The 18,344-nt window shown below is 57.2% G+C and overlaps 1 protein-coding gene across 2 annotated transcripts in view; it reads left to right on the forward strand.

Moving 5' to 3' along the window:
* The window catches only part of ipo4 (importin 4), a 77,407-nt gene extending 61,055 nt beyond the window's left edge, over positions 1-16,352 (forward strand). For both annotated transcript variants that reach the window (XM_078412745.1, XM_078412746.1), the window contains 8 exons: positions 2,156-2,209; positions 3,039-3,164; positions 8,708-8,916; positions 9,185-9,317; positions 11,189-11,293; positions 11,740-11,809; positions 15,329-15,457; positions 16,009-16,352. In XM_078412745.1, coding sequence (XP_078268871.1) covers positions 2,156-2,209; positions 3,039-3,164; positions 8,708-8,916; positions 9,185-9,317; positions 11,189-11,293; positions 11,740-11,809; positions 15,329-15,456 — 825 coding nt within the window. In that variant the 3' untranslated portion in view covers position 15,457; positions 16,009-16,352. The remainder of the gene's footprint in view (positions 1-2,155; positions 2,210-3,038; positions 3,165-8,707; positions 8,917-9,184; positions 9,318-11,188; positions 11,294-11,739; positions 11,810-15,328; positions 15,458-16,008) is intronic.
* The last annotated feature ends 1,992 nt before the right edge of the window (positions 16,353-18,344 follow it).

Raw genomic sequence — 18,344 nt, forward strand, 5'->3', positions numbered from 1 at the left:
CCACTGGACCCGGTCTGGGAAAGGGTGAAGCCCCCTGCCCCTGCCCACTGGACCCGGTCTGGGAGAAGGTAAAGCCCCCCTGCCCCTGCCCACTGGACCCAGTCTGGGAAAGGGTGAAGCCCCCTGCCCACTGGACCCGGTCTGGGAGAGGGTGAAGCCCCCTGCCCACTGGACCCGGTCTGGGAGAGGGTGAAGCCCCCTGCCCACTGGACCCGGTCTGGGAGAAAGTAAAGCCCCCTGCCCCTGCCCACTGGACCCGGTCTGGGAGAAGGTAAAGCCCCCCTGCCCCTGCCCACTGGACCCAGTCTGGGAAAGGGTGAAGCCCCCTGCCCACTGGACCCGGTCTGGGAGAGGGTTAAGCCCCCTGCCCACTGGACCCGGTCTGGGAAAGGGTGAAGCCCCCTGCCCACTGGACCCGGTCTGGGAGAGGGTAAAGCCCCCTTGCTCACTGGACCCGGTCTGGGAGAGGATAAACCCCCTGCCCACTGGCTCTGCCCACTGGACCCGGTCTGGGAGAGGGTAAAGCCCCCTGCCCACTGGACCCGGTCTGGGAGAGGGTAAAGCCCCCTGCCCACTGGACCCGGTCTGGGAGAGGGTAAAGCCCCCTGCCCACTGTACCCACTCTCAGAGAGGGTAAAGCCCCCCTGCCCACTGGACCCAGTCTGGGAGAGGGTAAAGCCCCCCTGCCCACTGGCCCTGCCGAGCAGACCTGCTCTCAGAGAGGGTAAAGCCCCCCTGCCCACTGGCCCTGCCGAGCAGACCTGCTCTCAGAGAGGGTAAAGCCCCCCTGCCCACTGGCCCTGCCGAGCAGACCTGCTCTCAGAGAGGGTAAAGCCCCCCTGCCTGCTGTGCCTGCTCTCAGAGAGGGTAATGCCCACTGCCCCTGCCTGCTGTACCCACTCTCAGAGAGGGTAAAGCCCCCGTGCCCCTGCCCACTGTACCCGCTCTCAGAGAGGGTAAACCCCCCCTGCCCACTGTACCCGCTCTCAGAGAGGGTAAAGCCCCCGTGCCCCTGCCCACTGTACCCGCTCTCAGAGAGGGTAAAGCCCCCGTGCCCACTGTACCCGCTCTCAGAGAGGGTAAACCCCCCCCTGCCCACTGTACCCGCTCTCAGAGAGGGTAAACCCCCCCCCTGCCCACTGTACCCGCTCTCAGAGAGGGTAAAGCCCCCGTGCCCACTGTACCCGCTCTCAGAGAGGGTAAACCCCCCCTGCCCACTGTACCCGCTCTCAGAGAGGGTAAAGCCCCCCTGCCCCTGCCCACTGTACCCGCTCTCAGAGAGGGTAAACCCCCCCTGCCCACTGTACCCGCTCTCAGAGAGGGTAAAGCCCCCGTGCCCCTGCCCGCTGTACCCGGTCTCAGAGAGGGTAAAGCCCCCGTGCCCCTGCCCGCTGTACCCGCTCTCAGAGAGGGTAAAGCCCCCTGCCCCTGCCCGCTGTACCCGCTCTCAGAGAGGGTAAAGCCCCCGTGCCCCTACCCGCTGTACCCGCTCTCAGAGAGGGTAAAGCCCCCTGCCCCTGCCCGCTGTACCCGCTCTCAGAGAGGGTAAAGCCCCCTGCCCACTGTACCCGCTCTCAGAGAGGGTAAAGCCCCCTGCCCGCTGTACCCGCTCTCAGAGAGGGTAAAGCCCCCGTGCCCCTGCCCACTGTACCCGCTCTCAGAGAGGGTAAAGCCCCCGTGCCCCTGCCCGCTGTACCCGCTCTCAGAGAGGGTAAAGCCCCCTGCCCCTGCCCGCTGTACCCGCTCTCAGAGAGGGTAAAGCCCCCGTGCCCCTGCCCGCTGTACCCGCTCTCAGAGAGGGTAAAGCCCCCTGCCCCTGCCCGCTGTACCCGCTCTCAGAGAGGGTAAAGCCCCCTGCCCACTGTACCCGCTCTCAGAGAGGGTAAAGCCCCCTGCCCGCTGTACCCGCTCTCAGAGAGGGTAAAGCCCCCGTGCCCCTGCCCACTGTACCCGCTCTCAGAGAGGGTAAAGCCCACTGCCCCTGCCCACTGTACCCGCTCTCAGAGAGTGTAAAGCCCACTGCCCCTGGCTGTGCCCAGCAGACCCATTGTGGGTGAGGGCATTGGGGCAGATAAGGTCAAGGGGTTTGTTTCCACAATGCCCTGTACAGGTTAGTCTCCAGCTGGATTCTCACTGTTCACTTTGTGTCCTTCAGACAACCTGCCAAGATCCGGAGAATGAAGAGACAGAGTCAGACGAGGAGCAGGAGGTGGGTGGAGGAGTTGTGGCTCCAATCCTCACAGTTGTTTCTGCTAATGGCTGACGTAACTCAGCAGGTCAGGCAGCATCTCTGGAGAGAAGGAATGGGTGACGTTTCGGGTCGAGACCCTTCAGATTTCTGCATGGTCGGCATGGCCTTGGTGGGCTGAGGGGCCTGTGTCCTTGCTGTATCTTTGAACTAATACCTTCCATGGTGTATGTGTGGGTGAGAGTAGTTGGGGACATGCCGATCTTCCTCAGTGTCCTGGAGGATGTTGCAATCTTTAGCGGTGCCTTGGGGCATACGATGGCAGCAGTAGCAACTTGCGCGGTGCCTGGCTACCCTGCATCTGTGTGGCAGGGTAGTGAGCTGGAGCCCAGAGCTCCTCCACTCACTCCTGATCCATGGTGAGGGTGTGCGGGGGGGAGATGGACTGCCATCATCACCCACTGCGGTGAAAGGGGGAGGGGTTTTGTGGAGTGGCCTCGCGGTGGGGTCTCTGCGTCTCTCACCTTCTGTGCCGGCGCGGTGGCACAGCGGTAGAGCTGCTGCCTCACGGTGCCAGAGACCCGGGTTCCATCCTGGACACGGGTGCTGTCTGTACAGAGTTTGCACGTTCTCCCCGTGACCTGCGTGGGTTTTCTCAGGGCGCTCCGGTTTCCTCCCACACTCCAAAGAGGTGCAGGTTTGTCGGCTAATTGGCTTGGTATAACTAAGTTGTCCCTAGTGCGTGTAGGATGGTGTTAGTGTGCGGGGATGGCTGGTTGGCATGAACTCAGTCGGCTGAAGGGCCTGTTTGCATGCTACATGTCTAAACTGTTCTTTACCTGTGTGGCAGGCGGAGTATGACTCCATGTTGCTGGAGTACGCTGGCGAGGGTATCCCTCTCCTCGCTGCTGCTGTGGGAGGACAGATGTTTGCCCCTTACTTTGCCGGCTTCCTGCCCCTGCTGCTCAGCAAAACGGCAAGTCTGCTTCAGCTTACTTAATGTTACGTGCACCCAACTACAGGGGAAAGCTTTCTTATCACCTGCCACCAGCAGCATCAAGGACATGTCGCACCCTGGCCACTCCCTCTCCCCCCCGCTCCCATCAAGGCCACTCCCCCTTCCCCCCTCTCCCATCAAGGCCACTCCCCCTTCCCCCCTCTCCCATCAAGACCACTCCTTCTTTCCCCCCTCTCCCATCAAGGCCACTCCCCCTTCCCCACTCTCCCATCAAGGCCACTCCCTCTCCCATCAAGGCCACTCCCCCTTCCCCCCTCTCCCATTAAGGCCACTCCCTCTCCCCCCCGCTCCAATCAAGACCACTCCCCCTTCCCCCCTCTCCCATTAAGGCCACTCCCTCTCCCCCCCGCTCCAATCAAGACCACTCCTTCTTTCCCCCTCTCCCATCAAGGCCATTCCCCCTTCCCCCCTCTCCCATCAAGGCCACTCCCTCTTCCCCCCTCTCCCATCAAGGCCACTCCCCCTTCCACCCTCTCCCATCAAGGCCACTCCCCCTTCCCCCCTCTCCCATCAAGGCCACTCCCTCTTCCCCCCCTCTCCCATCAAGGCCACTCCCCCTTCCACCCTCTCCCATCAAGGCCACTCCCTCTTCCCCCCTCTCCCATCAAGGCCACTCCCTCTTCCCCCCTCTCCCATCAAGGCCACTCCCTCTTCCCCCCTCTCCCATCAAGGCCTCTCCCCCTTCCACCCTCTCCCATCAAGGCCACTCCCCCTTCCACCCTCTCCCATCAAGGCCACTCCCCCTTCCCCCCTCTCCCATCAAGGCCACTCCCCCTTCCACCCTCTCCCATCAAGGCCACTCCCTCTTCCCCCCTCTCCCATCAAGGCCACTCTCTCTTCCCCCTCTCCCATCAAGGCCACTCCCTCTTCCCCCCCTCTCCCATCAAGGCCACTCCCCCTTCCACCCTCTCCCATCAAGGCCACTCCCTCTTCCCCCCTCTCCCATCAAGGCCACTCCCTCTTCCCCCCTCTCCCATCAGGCAAGAGGCACAGATTCAGAAAATCGCACAGCTCCAGATTCAGGGACAGTTTCTTCCCAGCTGTGATCAGTGAACTGGACCGTCCTCTCACCAACTAGAGAGCGGTCCTGAACTGCTATCTCCATTACAGGAGACCCCCGCACTATCTTTGATCAGCCTTTATCTTGCACTAAACATTATTCACGTTATTCCCTTTATCCTGTATGTGTACACTGTGTTCAGCTTGACTGTGTATTGTGTTTCTGCTGACTGGTTAGCATGCAATAAAAAACTCAAGTAAACTATCCAAAGGTATTTATTCACAGAATGCTGGAGTAACTCAGCAGGTCAGGCAGCATCTCCGGAGAGAAGGAATGGGCGACGTTTTGGGTCGAGATGCTGCCTGACCTGCTGAGTTACTCCAGCATTTTGTGAATAAATCCCTTTGATTTGTACCAGCATCTGCAGTTACTTTCTTACAAGTAAACTATCCAGTCAGCAGATTACAATAGAGCCGTCCACAGTACAGATTACAATAGAGATTACAGTCAGCAGATTACAATAGAGCCGTCCACAGTACAGATTACAATAGAGATTACAGTCAGCAGATTACAATAGAGCCGTCCACAGTACAGATTACAATAGAGATTCCAGTCAGCAGATTACAATAGAGCCGTCCACAGTACAGATTACAATAGAGATTCCAGTCAGCAGATTACAATAGAGCCGTCCACAGTACAGATTACAATAGAGATTCCAGTCAGCAGATTACAATAGAGCCGTCCACAGTACAGATTACAATAGAGATTACAGTCAGCAGATTACAATAGAGCCGTCCACAGTACAGATTACAATAGAGATTACAGTCAGCAGATTACAATAGAGCCGTCCACAGTACAGATTACAATAGAGATTACAGTCAGCAGATTACAATAGAGCCGTCCACAGTACAGATTACAATAGAGATTACAGTCAGCAGATTACAATAGAGCCGTCCACAGTACAGATTACAATAGAGATTCCAGTCAGCAGATTACAATAGAGCCGTCCACAGTACAGATTACAATAGAGATTACAGTCAGCAGATTACAATAGAGCCGTCCACAGTACAGATTACAATAGAGATTCCAGTCAGCAGATTACAATAGAGCCGTCCACAGTACAGAGATACAGGATAACGGCTTTAGTTCAATGCAAGATAAAGTCCGATTAAAGACAGTCCGAGGTTCTCCAATGAGGTTGATGGGAGGTTAGGACCGCTCTCTAGTCGATAAACTGTTGTTCACAACACCTTGTCCAAATAGAACAGGACAGCACAGGAACTGGCCATTCGGCCCACAATGTCCGTGCCAAGTGAAACTAATCTCTGCCTGCGCGTGATCCATATCCCTCCGTGTCCTGCATCTCAAAGGCCTCTTAAATGCCACCATCATACCTGCCTCCTCCACCACCTCTGGCAGCGTGGTCCACCAACACCCACCAGCCTCTGTGTACAGAAATCTTCCTATGCACATCTATATACTAAAACTCTCCTTTGTTTGTTCCTGAATTACAGCCAAACATGATAGCGCAACTAGTTTAGGCCCACCTTACTCACCGTCGTCCCTTTGGTGCTAATGGAAGAAGTTTCATTGAAATCGGTGTTATATTTTTTAAGTTATTCACATTTTAAAGTTTTTATTTATCTCCTAGGGAGGATGGGGGGGAGGGAGGGAGGGAGGAGGGGGAGGGAGGGGTGAAAATGGAGGTTGAGGGGGGGGAGGGAGGGGAAGGGGAGGAGGGGGTGGGAGGGGGAGGAGAGGGTGCTACACCAATGCAGGAGAGGTTTGGGCCGAACGAGTCCACTTAAGGATAGCGGAGTCAGGGGGTATGGGGAGAAGGCAGGAACAGGGTACTGATTGAGAATGATCAGCCATGATCACATTGAATGGTGGTGCGTACAGGCTCGAAGGGCCGAATGGCCTCCTCCTGCACCTATTGTCTACTGTCACTTGGTCTAGTCTTCTGTAAACTTTCCTCCTCTCACCTTAAACCGATGCCCTGTAATCAATGGCATTTCCACCCTGGGGATAAAGGTTCTGTCGACCCTATCTGTGCTTTGTAATGTTATGTACTTCCGTCAGGTCACCCAACCGGCGGCGTCCCACACACAACAGCCCACGTCTGTCCAACGTCTCCTTCCAGCTAATGCCCTCTAACTGGGCAACATTCTGGTCAATCTCCTGTGCACCCTCTCCAAAGCCTCTACATCATGCCTGTAATGAGGTGACCCCAACTACACGCAATACTAAACCAAAGTGCTATCAACACGTCCTCATCATTAATGCTTGACTGATGAAGCATACAGGGCCCTCCATAAGGTTTGGGACAAAGACCCGTCATTTATTTATTTGCCTCTGCACTCTGCTTCCACACGGTGAAACCAAAATGGATAAAGATGGCCTTTATTAAAATCTGGCAATGTGCACTTTAACCACATGTGATTTTATTTCTATTACAAATCTCAAATTGTGGAGTGCAGAGGCAAATCAATAAATGATGGGTGTTTGTCCCAAACATTATGGAGGGCACTGTCTGCCTTCTTTACTCTCTATCTACCGCACTGTCTACTTGTGTGGCCACTCTCACGGAGTTATGGACTTGGACCCCAAGATCCCTTGGTACATCAATGCTCTTAATGGGTGGCGCAGTGGTAGAGTTGCTGCCTCATGGCGGCAGAAACCCGTGTTCAATCCTGACATCGGCTGCTGTCTGTGTGGAGTTTGCACGTCGGCCCTGTGACTGCGTGGTTTTTCTGTGGATGCTCTGGTTTTCTCCCACATTCCAGAGACGTGCGGGTTTGTAGGTTAATTGGCTTCTGTAAATTGACCTGTGTGTGTCGGACGGTGTGAACGGGACTAGATGGGCTGAAGGGCCTGTTTCCACTCTGCCACTGGAAGCGAGTATGACTGTCCTGTCCATAGGGTGGGCTACTTGTGGGTCTGTAGAGGCCGCTCTGTAATGCACACACCTTGGTACTACGTGGGAGGGGAGGCTGGCACTCGGCTCAGTCGTGGGTGCAGCTCTTCCGCCTCGTCCCAAGAGCCCAGTGACTGAATCTTGCACCCGCCGCCTGATGTGCCAGCTCACGGCTCGAGGCTTCCAGATCTCACAATCCTGCCGCCGAAGCCACTTGCTGGTCGCCACAGGACTTGATCCGGGGTGTTAGGGTGGATTCCCTTTATGGAGGACGCCTGTGCGTGACTTTGTTTAACGTGGGGAGACTGGTGCACAGACAGCCACCACACGGTCCTGGGTCCTGGGTCAGGATTCAGTGGCATGGAGCCCTTTTCTGCTGCGGCCTTCATCCATCCGCCTTCCCAGCCGTTGTGACGCTCCACTAAAGTCAGCCAGCATCCTCCCTCCGCCTATTCCACCGTTGAGGTCATGGTTGGGTGGCTTTGTCAAGGACCTCCCCCTCGACCTTACCGCCATGGGTGACCCTACCAGGAGCGTAGCTCCAGACGGCATCGCTCTCAGCATCTCAGGACCACACGAGCTTCTCCACCTCAACAAGGTGACAACCCACGGAGAAGCATTCCACTCTGTATCGCTAAACAGAAAACAAAACTAAACTGAAGTTTCATGCCGTTAACTGGATATCTTCCCCTTACATTCATTCTCCCAATGTGCAACACGTCACACTTGCTCGGACTAAACTCCGTCCGCCATTTCCCTGCCCATTCCTGTAGCTGATCTAGATCCTGCTGTCTTCTTCGAATCAGAGTCCAGACACAAAGTGCTGGAGTAACGCAGCAGGTCAGGCAGCATCTGTGGAGGAAAGGAGATGAGGAAAAACTTTTAGAATGGAGTTGAGGAAAAACCTTTTTCAGTCAGAGAGTTGTAAATCTGTGGAATTCTCTGCCTCAGAAGGCAGTGGAGGCCAATTCTCTGAATGCATTCAAGAGAGAGCTAGATAGAGCTCTTAAGGATAGCGGAGTTAGGGGGTATGGGGAGAAGGCAGGAACGGGGTACTGATTGAGAATGATCAGCCATGATCACATTGAATGGTGGTGCTGCCTCAAAGGGCTGAATGGCCTCCTCCTGCACCTATTGTCTATTGAAAGGAATAGGTGCCGTATTGGGTCGAGATCCTTCTCCCATTCTTCACTATAATCCTTCTCTCCAGAGATGCTGCCTGACCTGCTGAGTTACTCCAGCACTTTGTGTGTATGTTAGGTGTAAACCAGCATTTGCAGTTCCTTCCTGCACATCCAGACACAAATGCTGGAGTAACTCAGCAGGTCAGGCAGCAACTCTGGAGAGAGGGAATAGGTGACGTTTAGGGTCGAGACCCAGCTTCAGACTGATTGCCTTGAATCAGAGTCAGCAGGTAGGGATATTGGACAAAGACACAGAGGGGATGGCAGGGCAGGGGTGGCGTTTGGAGTGGCAGACCGGGGGCATTTGGTGGTGCCCAGTGCCAGCTGGGGTGTGTGCTGGAGAGAGGGGCCACAGTGGAGCTGGGGCTGACAGTGACTCCGTGATGCCCGTGTGTTTCAGAAACCCAGCTGCACGGTGGCTGAGAAATCGTTTGCCATCGGCTCGATCGCGGAGACGGTGCAGGCGATCGGCTCGGCCACGGTGCAGTTTGTGCCACGTCTGCTGCCCATGCTGCAGGCTGGAGCCCGTGATACAGACGATGAGGTGAGGAGTAACTCCGTCTTTGGCATCGGAGTCCTCGCTGAGCAAGGCAAGGAGGCCATCTTCGAGTATCCTGCACCCACGTGTACCCCTCCCTCCCTCTCTGTCTCTCTCAGAACTCTCTCACTCAATCTCTCCCCCATCACTCTCCGTCTCTCACTCATCACTCTCTCATACTCTCCGTCTCTCACTCCCCATCACACTGTCTCTCCCCCACAACTCTCTCACTCAATCTCTCCCCCATCACTCTCCGTCTCTCATTCATCACTCTCTCATACTCTCCGTCACTCTCCGCCTCTCACTCCCCATCACTGTGTCTCCTTAACGGCGTGTCAGACACTACCCGTCGCTGCTCAGCATCCTGTCCTCCATCATCGCCCGCGAGCAGAACCGCCGCGTGGTGGACAACGTGTGTGGAGCCGTGTCACGCATGATGATGACCAACCTGGCTGGGGTGCCCGTGGAGCAAGTACGTGGTCAACAGGGAGTCCGTGGGCACCGCGTGGGCAACGGGGAGACCGTGGGCACCGCGTGTGGGCATGGCCGTGGGCAACGGGGAGACCGTGGGCACCGCGTGTGGGCATGGCCGTGGGCAACGGGGAGACCGTGGGCACCGCGTGTGGGCATGGCCGTGGGCAACGGGGAGACCGTGGGCACCACGTGTGGGCATGGCCGTGTGCAACGGGGAGACCGTGGACACCGCATGTGGGCATGGCCGTGGGCAGCGGGGAGACCGTGGGCAAAGGGGAGACCGTGGGCAAGGGGGACCGTGGGCACCGCGTGTGGGCATGGCCGTGGGCAGCGGGGAGACCGTGGGCACCGTGTGTGGGCATGGCCGTGGGCAACGGGGAGACCGTGGGCACTGAGCATGGCCATGGGCACCGTGTGGGCATGGCCGTGGGCAACGGGGAGACCGTGGGCACCGCGTGTGGGCATGGCCGTGGGCAGCGGGGAGACCGTGGGCACAGCATGGCCATGGGCACCGTGTGTGGGCATGGCCGTGGGCAACGGGGGGACCGTGGGCACCGCGTGGGCATGGCCGTGGGCAACGGGGAGACCGTGGGCACCGCGTGGGCATTGCCGTGGGCACCATGTGTGGGCATTGCCGTGGGCACCATGTGTGGGCATGGCCGTGGGCACCGTGTGGGCATGGCCGTGGGCAACGGGGAGACCGTGGGCACCGCGTGTGGGCATGGCCATGGGCAACGGGGAGACCTTGGGCACCGCGTGTGGGCATGGCCGTGGGCAACGGGGAGACCGTGGGCACCGCGTGTGGGCATGGCCTTGGGCAGCAGGGAGTCCGTGGGCACCGCGTGTGGGCATGGCCGTGGGCAGCGGGGAGACCGTGGGCACCGAGTGGGCATAGCTTTGTGCTGTGGTAGGCCTGTGGGCACCGCTTGTGGCCGTGGGCAGGGGGCTCCTTGTGGGGAGAGGGGCGTCGGTCAGGCAGTGAATATCCGGGGAGGAGTGGTCTGGGAATGTCCAGGGTGGGGTGGGGGGAGGGGTGGCCTGGGAATGTCAGGGGTGGGGGGAGGGATGGTCTGCGAATGTCAGGGGTGGTCTGGGAATATCCGGGTGGGGGGGGGGGGGGGATTTGGGAATGTCTGGGAATGTCCGGGGGGGGATGGGTGGTCTGGGAGGGGGGAGGGTGGTCTGGGAATGTCCGTGATTGGCGGGAGAGGGGAGGGGTGGTGTGGGAATGTCCAGGGGTGGGGGGTGGTTTGGGGATGTGCGGGGGAGGGGTGGTTTGGGAATGTTTGGGGTGGGGGGGAGGAGTGGTCTGGGAATGTCGGGTAGAGGGGAGGGGGGATTTGATTTGGGAATGTGGGGGGTGGAGGGTGGTCTGGGAATGTGGGGGGTGGACTGGTAATGTCTGGGGTGGGTGGGGAGGGGTGATTTGGGAATGTGGAGGGTGGTCTGGGAATGTCCGTGGTGGGGGGGAGAGGGGAGGGGTGGTCTGGGAATGTCCGGGGTGGGGGGGAGAGGGGAGGGGTGGTGTGGGGATGTCCGGGGTGGGGGGGGGAGAGGGGAGGGGTGGTGTGGGAATGTCCGGGGTGGGGGTGGGTGGGGGGGGTGGTGTGGGGATGTCCGGGGCGGGGGGGGGAGGGGTGGTGTGGGAATGTCCGGGGTGGGGGTGGTGTGGGGGGGGAGAGGGGAGGGGTGGTCGGGGTGTCAGACATTGTGACACCCCATCACCCCCCGAGGTGTGACTCTCACTGGGGTGTCACCACGAGGGCAGGTGACGGCACAGTTTCTGCCCCTGCCCCTGCCCCGTGCGTGGACGAGCGGCCAGCGCCGGTGGTGGTGGGCATTGACGCCACTCTCTGTCTGCCGTGCCAGGTGTTTCCCGTCCTGGTGCGCTCCCTCCCACTGAAGGAGGACCTGGAGGAGAACGTCACCGTCTTCAACTGCATCACCTTCATGTACAAGAACAACTCCAACCAGGTGAGGCACCTGTGTGAACAGCATCAGTACTGGTGTAAGTGTGACCACCATCAGTACCCGTGTAACAGTGTGACCACCATCAGTACCTGTGTAACAGTGTGTATGGTGTAAACCCATCAGTACCCGTGTAACAGTGTGTGTGGTGTGAACACATCAGTACCTGTGTAAGTGTGTGTGGTGTGAACACCATCAGTACTGGTGTTACAGTGTGTGTGGTGTGAACACATCAGTACCTGTGTAAGTGTGTGTGGTGTGAATACCATCAGTACTTGTGTAACAGTGTGTGTGGTGTGAACACCATATAGTACCTGTGTAAGTGTGTGTGGTGTAAACACCATCAGTACTGGTGTAACAGTGTGTGTGGTGTGAACACATCAGTACCTGTGTAAGTGTGTGTAGTGTAAACACTGTTGCTCACCACTGCTTCTCGTTTCTGTGGTGGGCAGGTGATTCGACATTTACAACAGTTACTGGTGGTGTTTGGGGATGTGATCGGAACAGACCAACTCAAGGAAGGTAGGTGCCCCTGCCATGTGTAGCTGTAAACCTCCCCCTTGCCTGGGGCTGTGAATCCACAGCCTCACCCACACGTGCCTGTCCAAACGTGGCCTCTCCACCCCCTCCCCAGATGCCACTTTCTCTTTCATTTTCTTTACAAAATTAATTGAATTCAATATTTCAAATAGCATTTACACAACAAAACTGTAACAAAACACCCACCACTATAATGTGCAGCGCAGTGGTGCAGCGGTAGAGTTGCTGCCTCACGGCACCACAGACCCGGGTTCCAACCTGACCACAGGTGCTGTCTGTACGGAGTTTGTACCTTCTCACCGTCACCTGCGTGGCTTTTCTCCGGGTGCTCCGGTTTCCTCCCACACTCCAAAGACGTCCAGGTTTGCAGGTTAATTGGCATGGTCTAATTGTCAATTGTCCCTGTGTGTGTGCAGGGTGGTGTTAGTGTGCGGGGATCGCTGGACAGCGTGGACTCGGTGAACCCAAAGGGCCTGTTTCGTGCTGTATCTCTAATCTAAATCCAAAATTGCCAAGCATTTCTTACTACTAAGAAACAGCATGTGTAATGTGTAGTTACCTAATTTGAGGAAGGACATCCTTGCTATCGAGGCAGTGCAGCGTAGGTTCACAAGGTTAATCCCCAGGATGGCGGGACTGTCTTATGAGGAAAGATTGGAAAGACTAGGCTTGTATTCACTGGAGTTTAGAAGAATGAGAGGGGATCTTATAGAAACGTATTAAATTATAAACGGACTGGACAAGCTCAATTCAGGAAAAACGTTCCCAATGTTGGGGGAGTCCAGAACCAGGGGCCACACAATCTAAGAATAAAGGGGAGGCCATTTAAAACTGAGATGAGAAAAAAACTTTTCACCCAGAGAGTTGTGAATGTTTGGGATTCTCTGCCACAGAAGGCAGTGGGGGCCAATTCACTGGATGCTTTCAAGAGAGAGTTAGATTTAGCTCTTAGGGTTAACGGAATCAAGGGATATGGGGAGAAGGCAGGCACGGGGTACTGATTGAGAATGATCAGCCATGATCACATTGAATGGTGGTGCTGGCTCGAAGGGCCGAATGGCCTCCTCCTGCATCTATTGTCTATATCACTCTGCATCATCGTCTATATCTCTTGTTTTTCTCTCCCCCTGACTCTCAATCTGAAGAAGGGTCTCGACCCATTCCTTCTCTCCAGAGATGCTGCCTGACCCGCTGAGTTACTCCAGCTTTTTGTGTATCTCCAGCATCTGCGTTGCTTGTGTCTCCATCAACCCACCAGTTATATATGTAACGCTGTAGTGGATGGCCACATGTGTGTGACACCCACTGGACCAATAGACAATAGACAATCGGTGCAGGAGGAGGCCATTCAGCCCTTCGAGCCTGTACGCACCGCCATTCAATGTGATCACGGCTGATCATCTACAATCAGTACCCCGTTCCTGCCTTCTCCCCGTACCCCCTGACTCCGCTATCCTTAGAGCTCTATCTAACTCTCTTGAAAGCATCCAGAGAATCGGCCTCCACTGCCTTCTGAGGCAGAGAGTTGCACAGGTTCACAACTCTGAGTCCCTGTGGCTGCCCTGCATGCTAATGTCCTTCAGCCACGCTCTCCCCGACCCAGCAGTCACCTCCCCTCAGTGCCTGTGAGATGTTTCCCACAACGTACTCCCTGCTCCTCAGTAGTTTAGTTTAGTTTAGATATACAGCGTGGAAACAGGCCCTTTCGGCCAACCGGGTCCGCGCCGCCCAGCGATCCCCGCACACTAACACTATTCTCCACACACCCTCCGTACCGCAAGCTTAGCCCTAGTCTACTCAACAACCGGGTTCTGCTAAACAGCTTGGGCTAATAGCTGCCACACCAAACGTGACGACACTGTCCTTAACTCTGCAATGCGGCTCATCACAGGGATGCTTAAGTCCACACCTTTGCAGTGGCTCCCTGTCCTCTCTCACGTCGTCCCTCCCAGCATATGCAGAAGGGAGAGGATGTTGACAGATTGGTGCACCACCGGGGCTAACCCTGATCTTCACAATCTGCCCAACACACGCCTGTAGTCCCACAAACCCTTCTGGTCTTCGGCCAAGACTTTGACCCCTAGACTGAGTGGCGTAGAGCCCAGAAAGATGCCAACACCAACAACGGAGAGGTGATCACTGACCCCACAGTGAGACCACCGCGATTTGACCTCCATCACTAGCAACGGCCAACCCTGAACAGGATCCCCACCCTCCATGCAAGGACAGTTCATCACCTGCACAAGTGGGGGATGACAGGCAGACAGCCCTGCTTGCCACTACAGACATCCAGACCACACCATCCCACACATGGTGAATGACTGCTCACTGAGGCGTTTCCCTGGTGGCATCAAGGATGTCCACCCTTGGCCTACAACTTTAGGCTGTGCACGCCACACGCAAGAAGAAGACACCCACTGGGGACAATGTTTACATTTGCCCAGCCAATTAACCTGCAAACCTGTGCGTCTTTGGAGTGTGGGAGGAAACCGAAGATCTCGGAGAAAACCCACGCAGGTCACAGGGAGAACGTGCAAACTCCGTACAGACGGTGCCCGTAGTCGGGATCGAACCCGGGTCTCCAGCGCTGCATTCGCTGCAAGGCAGCAACTCTACCGCTGCACCACCGTGACCGCCCTAAAACTAACCCAGACCTGTGCACTGGGCCTCCCATTCCTCCATCCTCCCACCCCTCCATCCTCCCATCCCTCCATCCTCCCTCGCCTCCATCCTCCTCTCCTCCATCCTCCCATCCCTCCATCCTCCCCTCGCCTCCATCCCTCCATCCTCCCCTCTCCTCCATCCTCCCCTCTCCTCCATCCTCCCCTCTCCTCCATCCTCCCCTTTCCTCCATCCTCCCCTCTCCTCCATCCTCCCATCCCTCCATCCTCCTACCCCTCCACCCTCCCACCCCTCCATCCTCTCCTCCATCCTCCCCTCTCCTCCATCCTCCCCTTTCCTCCATCCTCCCACCCCTCCACCCTCCCCTCTCCTCCATCCTCCCCTCTCCTCCATCCTCCCACCCCTCCATCCTCCCATCCCTCCATCCTCCCCTCTCCTCCATCCTCCCATCCCCCCATCCTCCCCACTCCTCCATCCTCCCACCCCCCCCATCCTCCCACCCTCCCATCCCTCCATCCTCCCACCCCTCCACCCTCCCTCTCCTCCATCCTCCCCTCTCCTCCATCCTCCCCTCTCCTCCATCCTCCCCTCTCCTCCATCCTCCCACCCCTCCACCCCTCCACCCTCCCATCCCTCCACCCTCCCCTCTCCTCCTCACCTGGTGCACTGCTGAAGATAGACACAAAATGCTGGAGTAACAGCAGGACTGGCAGCATCTCTGAGTCTGAAGGGTCACCCATTCCTTCTCTCCAGGGATGCTGCCTGTCCAGCACTATCTTTGGTGTAAATCAGCGTCTGCAGTTCCTTCCCCCACACAGTGCGTTGGTGACCTTCACTCCTCTACCTGTCTGCAACTGTGTGGCTCTTCTTTTGGTGCAGAGAGCCAGAACTCCTTGCTGTTGCTGCTGAAGGACATCTCTCAGCGCTTCCCCCAGGAGTTCCACAACGCCCTCATTTCCATCGGTCAGGACACAGCCAAGAAGCTGTCTGCCCTCGTGTCCTCCTGAGGTAAGGAGTAGTGTGGAAATGCTCAGGGCCCAGCTCCGCCCTCCCTCCCTCCTCCCCGCCCCTCCCTCCCACAGCTCCGCACTCCCTCCTCCCCGCCCCTCCCTCCCACAGCTCCGCCCTCCCTCCCTCCTCCCCGCCCCTCCCTCCCACAGCTCCGCACTCCCTCCTCCCCGCCCCTCCCTCCCACAGCTCCGCACTCCCTCCTCACCCTCCCACAGCACCGCACTCCCTCCTCCCAGCCCCTCCCTCCCACAGCACCGCGCTCCCTCCCTCCTCCCCGCCCCTCCCTCCCACAGCACCGCACTCCCTCCCTCCTCCCCGCCCCTCCCTCCCACAGCACCGCACTCCCTCCTCCCCGCCCCTCCCACAGCACGGTGCTCCTTGCTCCGCGGTGCTGGGGAATTGTCAGCCCTGCTGTCTCTGGGTGACTCCTACAACTCTGCCAGTCTGCCGGCAGTGAGCCTGTAACTGTCTGTTGCTACACTGAATGTAACCATCTTCACCGCCCTCTCTCCCCCACCCCACCCCTCTCTCTGCCCACCTCTCTCCAGTCCGCGCTGGTTCGGATGGACCTGACGATGACCGTATCCGACATTTCTCTACAAATTGACGCACTAGTTTGCCCCTGAATAATCCACTCTGAAGGTCGACAGTGGGAGCATCACCCATCGCAGTTCCCACCGGGAAAGCACGAAGCAAATTGGTTAATGCTCCTCACGGGGAGGTGTTGAACAGACTTTCACAGTTCCAGAAACACGTTGCCAAAGATTCTTGGTCAAGCGCTTTGTTTGACCTCTGTTGCCCTCGAGCTGATTTCTTGCGTTTCCAGACCAATTTTGTGGAATGAAATTTTTCGTGGTTTGTGAAATTTTTCTTGAGTTGAAATAAATAAAAGCCAACAAAAGAAGATGGTGTTGGCCCTGGGTACGTTGTGATCAAACTCTGGCAAGCCCAACAACATGGCCCCCCTCACTGACTGACCCTTCTGTTACCCAGTGGGAATGAGCAAGCAACTTTACCCACTCTCCATCTCACCCCTCTCACTCACTCTCCCTATCCCCTATTCCCCTATTCCCCGCCTCCCTCTAACTCCCATTCCCCTCCCTCTCTCTCTCCCCACTCCCCGTCTGTCCACCTCTCTCCCCTTCCCTCTCTCTCTCTCTCTCTCTCCCTGCCCCGTCTCCCTCTCTCTCCCCTCTTCCCTGTCTCCCTGTCTCTCTCTTTCTCTCTCTCTCCCCTTCCCTCTCTCTCTCTCTCTCTCTCCCTGCCCCGTCTCCCTCTCTCTCCCCTCTTCCCTGTCTCCCCGTCTCTCTCTCCCCTTCCCCCTCTCTCTCCCCTTGCTTGTTTCTCTCTCTCTCCCCTTTACCCTCCTCTCTCAATCTTCCTTTCTCCCATCTCACTTTTCCCTTCCCCTTTGCTCTATCTCTTCCTGATCTCCCGTTTCCTATCTCCCTATTTCTCTCTCTCTCCCTCCCTCCCCATCTCACTTTCTCTCGACCACCCTCCCCTTCTCTCTGTGTTCCTTTCACCATCTCTCTCTCTCTCTCTCTCCCCTTCTCTCTGTGTTCCTTTCACCATCTCTATCTCTCACTTACTGTCTCACTTGTTGTTGCTTGCAGTATCCCACTTTGTGACACTGGTCTTCATGTGTATCCCCTCTCCCCCTGGCATCGCCAGGAGCTGGGCTCACAGTGCCCGCATGGCCCAGTCCTGGCCGTCATTCTGCCTGCCCAGTGTGTGTGTGTGTGTGTGTGGGCAGTGGCACTGCAGTCTGCTGTGTGTGTGTGTGTGTGTGTGTGGACAGTCGGAGTGCAGTCTGTGTGTGGGCAGTCGGAGTGCAGTCTGCTGTGTGTGTGTGTGTGGGCAGTCAGAGTGCAGTCTGTGTGTGTGTGGGCAGTCGGAGTGCAGTCTGTGTGTGTGTGTCTGGACAGTCGGAGTGCAGTCTGTGTGTGTGTGTGGGCAGTCGGAGTGCAGTCTGCTGTGTGTGTGGGCAGTCAGTGCAGTCTGTGTGTGTGTGTGTCTGGACAGTCGGAGTGCAGTCTGTGTGTGTGTGTCTGGACAGTCGGAGTGCAGTCTGTGTGTGTGTGTGGGCAGTCGGAGTGCAGTCTGCTGTGTGTGTGGGCAGTCAGTGCAGTCTGTGTGTGTGTGTGTGTCTGGACAGTCGGAGTGCAGTCTGTGTGTGGGCAGTCAGAGTGCAGTCTGTGTGTGTGTGTGTGTGTGTGTGGGCAGTCGGAGTGCAGTCTGTGTGGGCAGTCGGAGTGCAGTCTGTGTGGGCAGTCGGAGTGCAGTCTGTGTGTGTGTGGGCAGTCGGAGTGCAGTCTGTGTGTGTGTGTGTGTGTGTGTGTGTGGGCAGTCGGAGTGCAGTCTGCTGTGTGTGTGTGAGTGTGTGTGTGGGCAGTCGGAGTGCAGTCTGTGTGTGTGTGTGTGTGTGTGTGTGTGGGCAGTCGGAGTGCAGTCTGCTGTGTGTGAGTGTGTGTGTGGGCAGTCGGAGTGCAGTCTGCTGTGTGTGTGTGAGTGTGTGTGTGGGCAGTCGGAGTGCAGTCTGCTGTGTGTGTGTGAGTGTGTGTGGGCAGTCGGAGTGCAGTCTGTGTGTGTGTGTGTGTGTGGGCAGTCGGAGTGCAGTCTGCTGTGTGTGTGTGAGTGTGTGTGTGGGCAGTCGGAGTGCAGTCTGCTGTGTGTGTGTGGACAGTCAGAGTGCAGTCGACTGTGTGTGTGTGTGTGTGTGGGCAGTCGGAGTGTAGTCTGTGTGTGTGTGTGGGCAGTCAGAGTGCAGTCTGTGTGTGTGTGTGTGTGGACAGTCAGAGTGCAGTCTACTGTGTGTGTGTGTGTGGGCAGTCGGAGTGCAGTCTGTGTGTGTGTGTGTGTGGGCAGTCAGAGTGCAGTCTGT

The sequence above is a fragment of the Rhinoraja longicauda genome, chromosome 16 (genome assembly GCF_053455715.1).
Source record: "Rhinoraja longicauda isolate Sanriku21f chromosome 16, sRhiLon1.1, whole genome shotgun sequence".
In the NCBI taxonomy this organism is placed as follows: domain Eukaryota; kingdom Metazoa; phylum Chordata; class Chondrichthyes; order Rajiformes; family Arhynchobatidae; genus Rhinoraja; species Rhinoraja longicauda.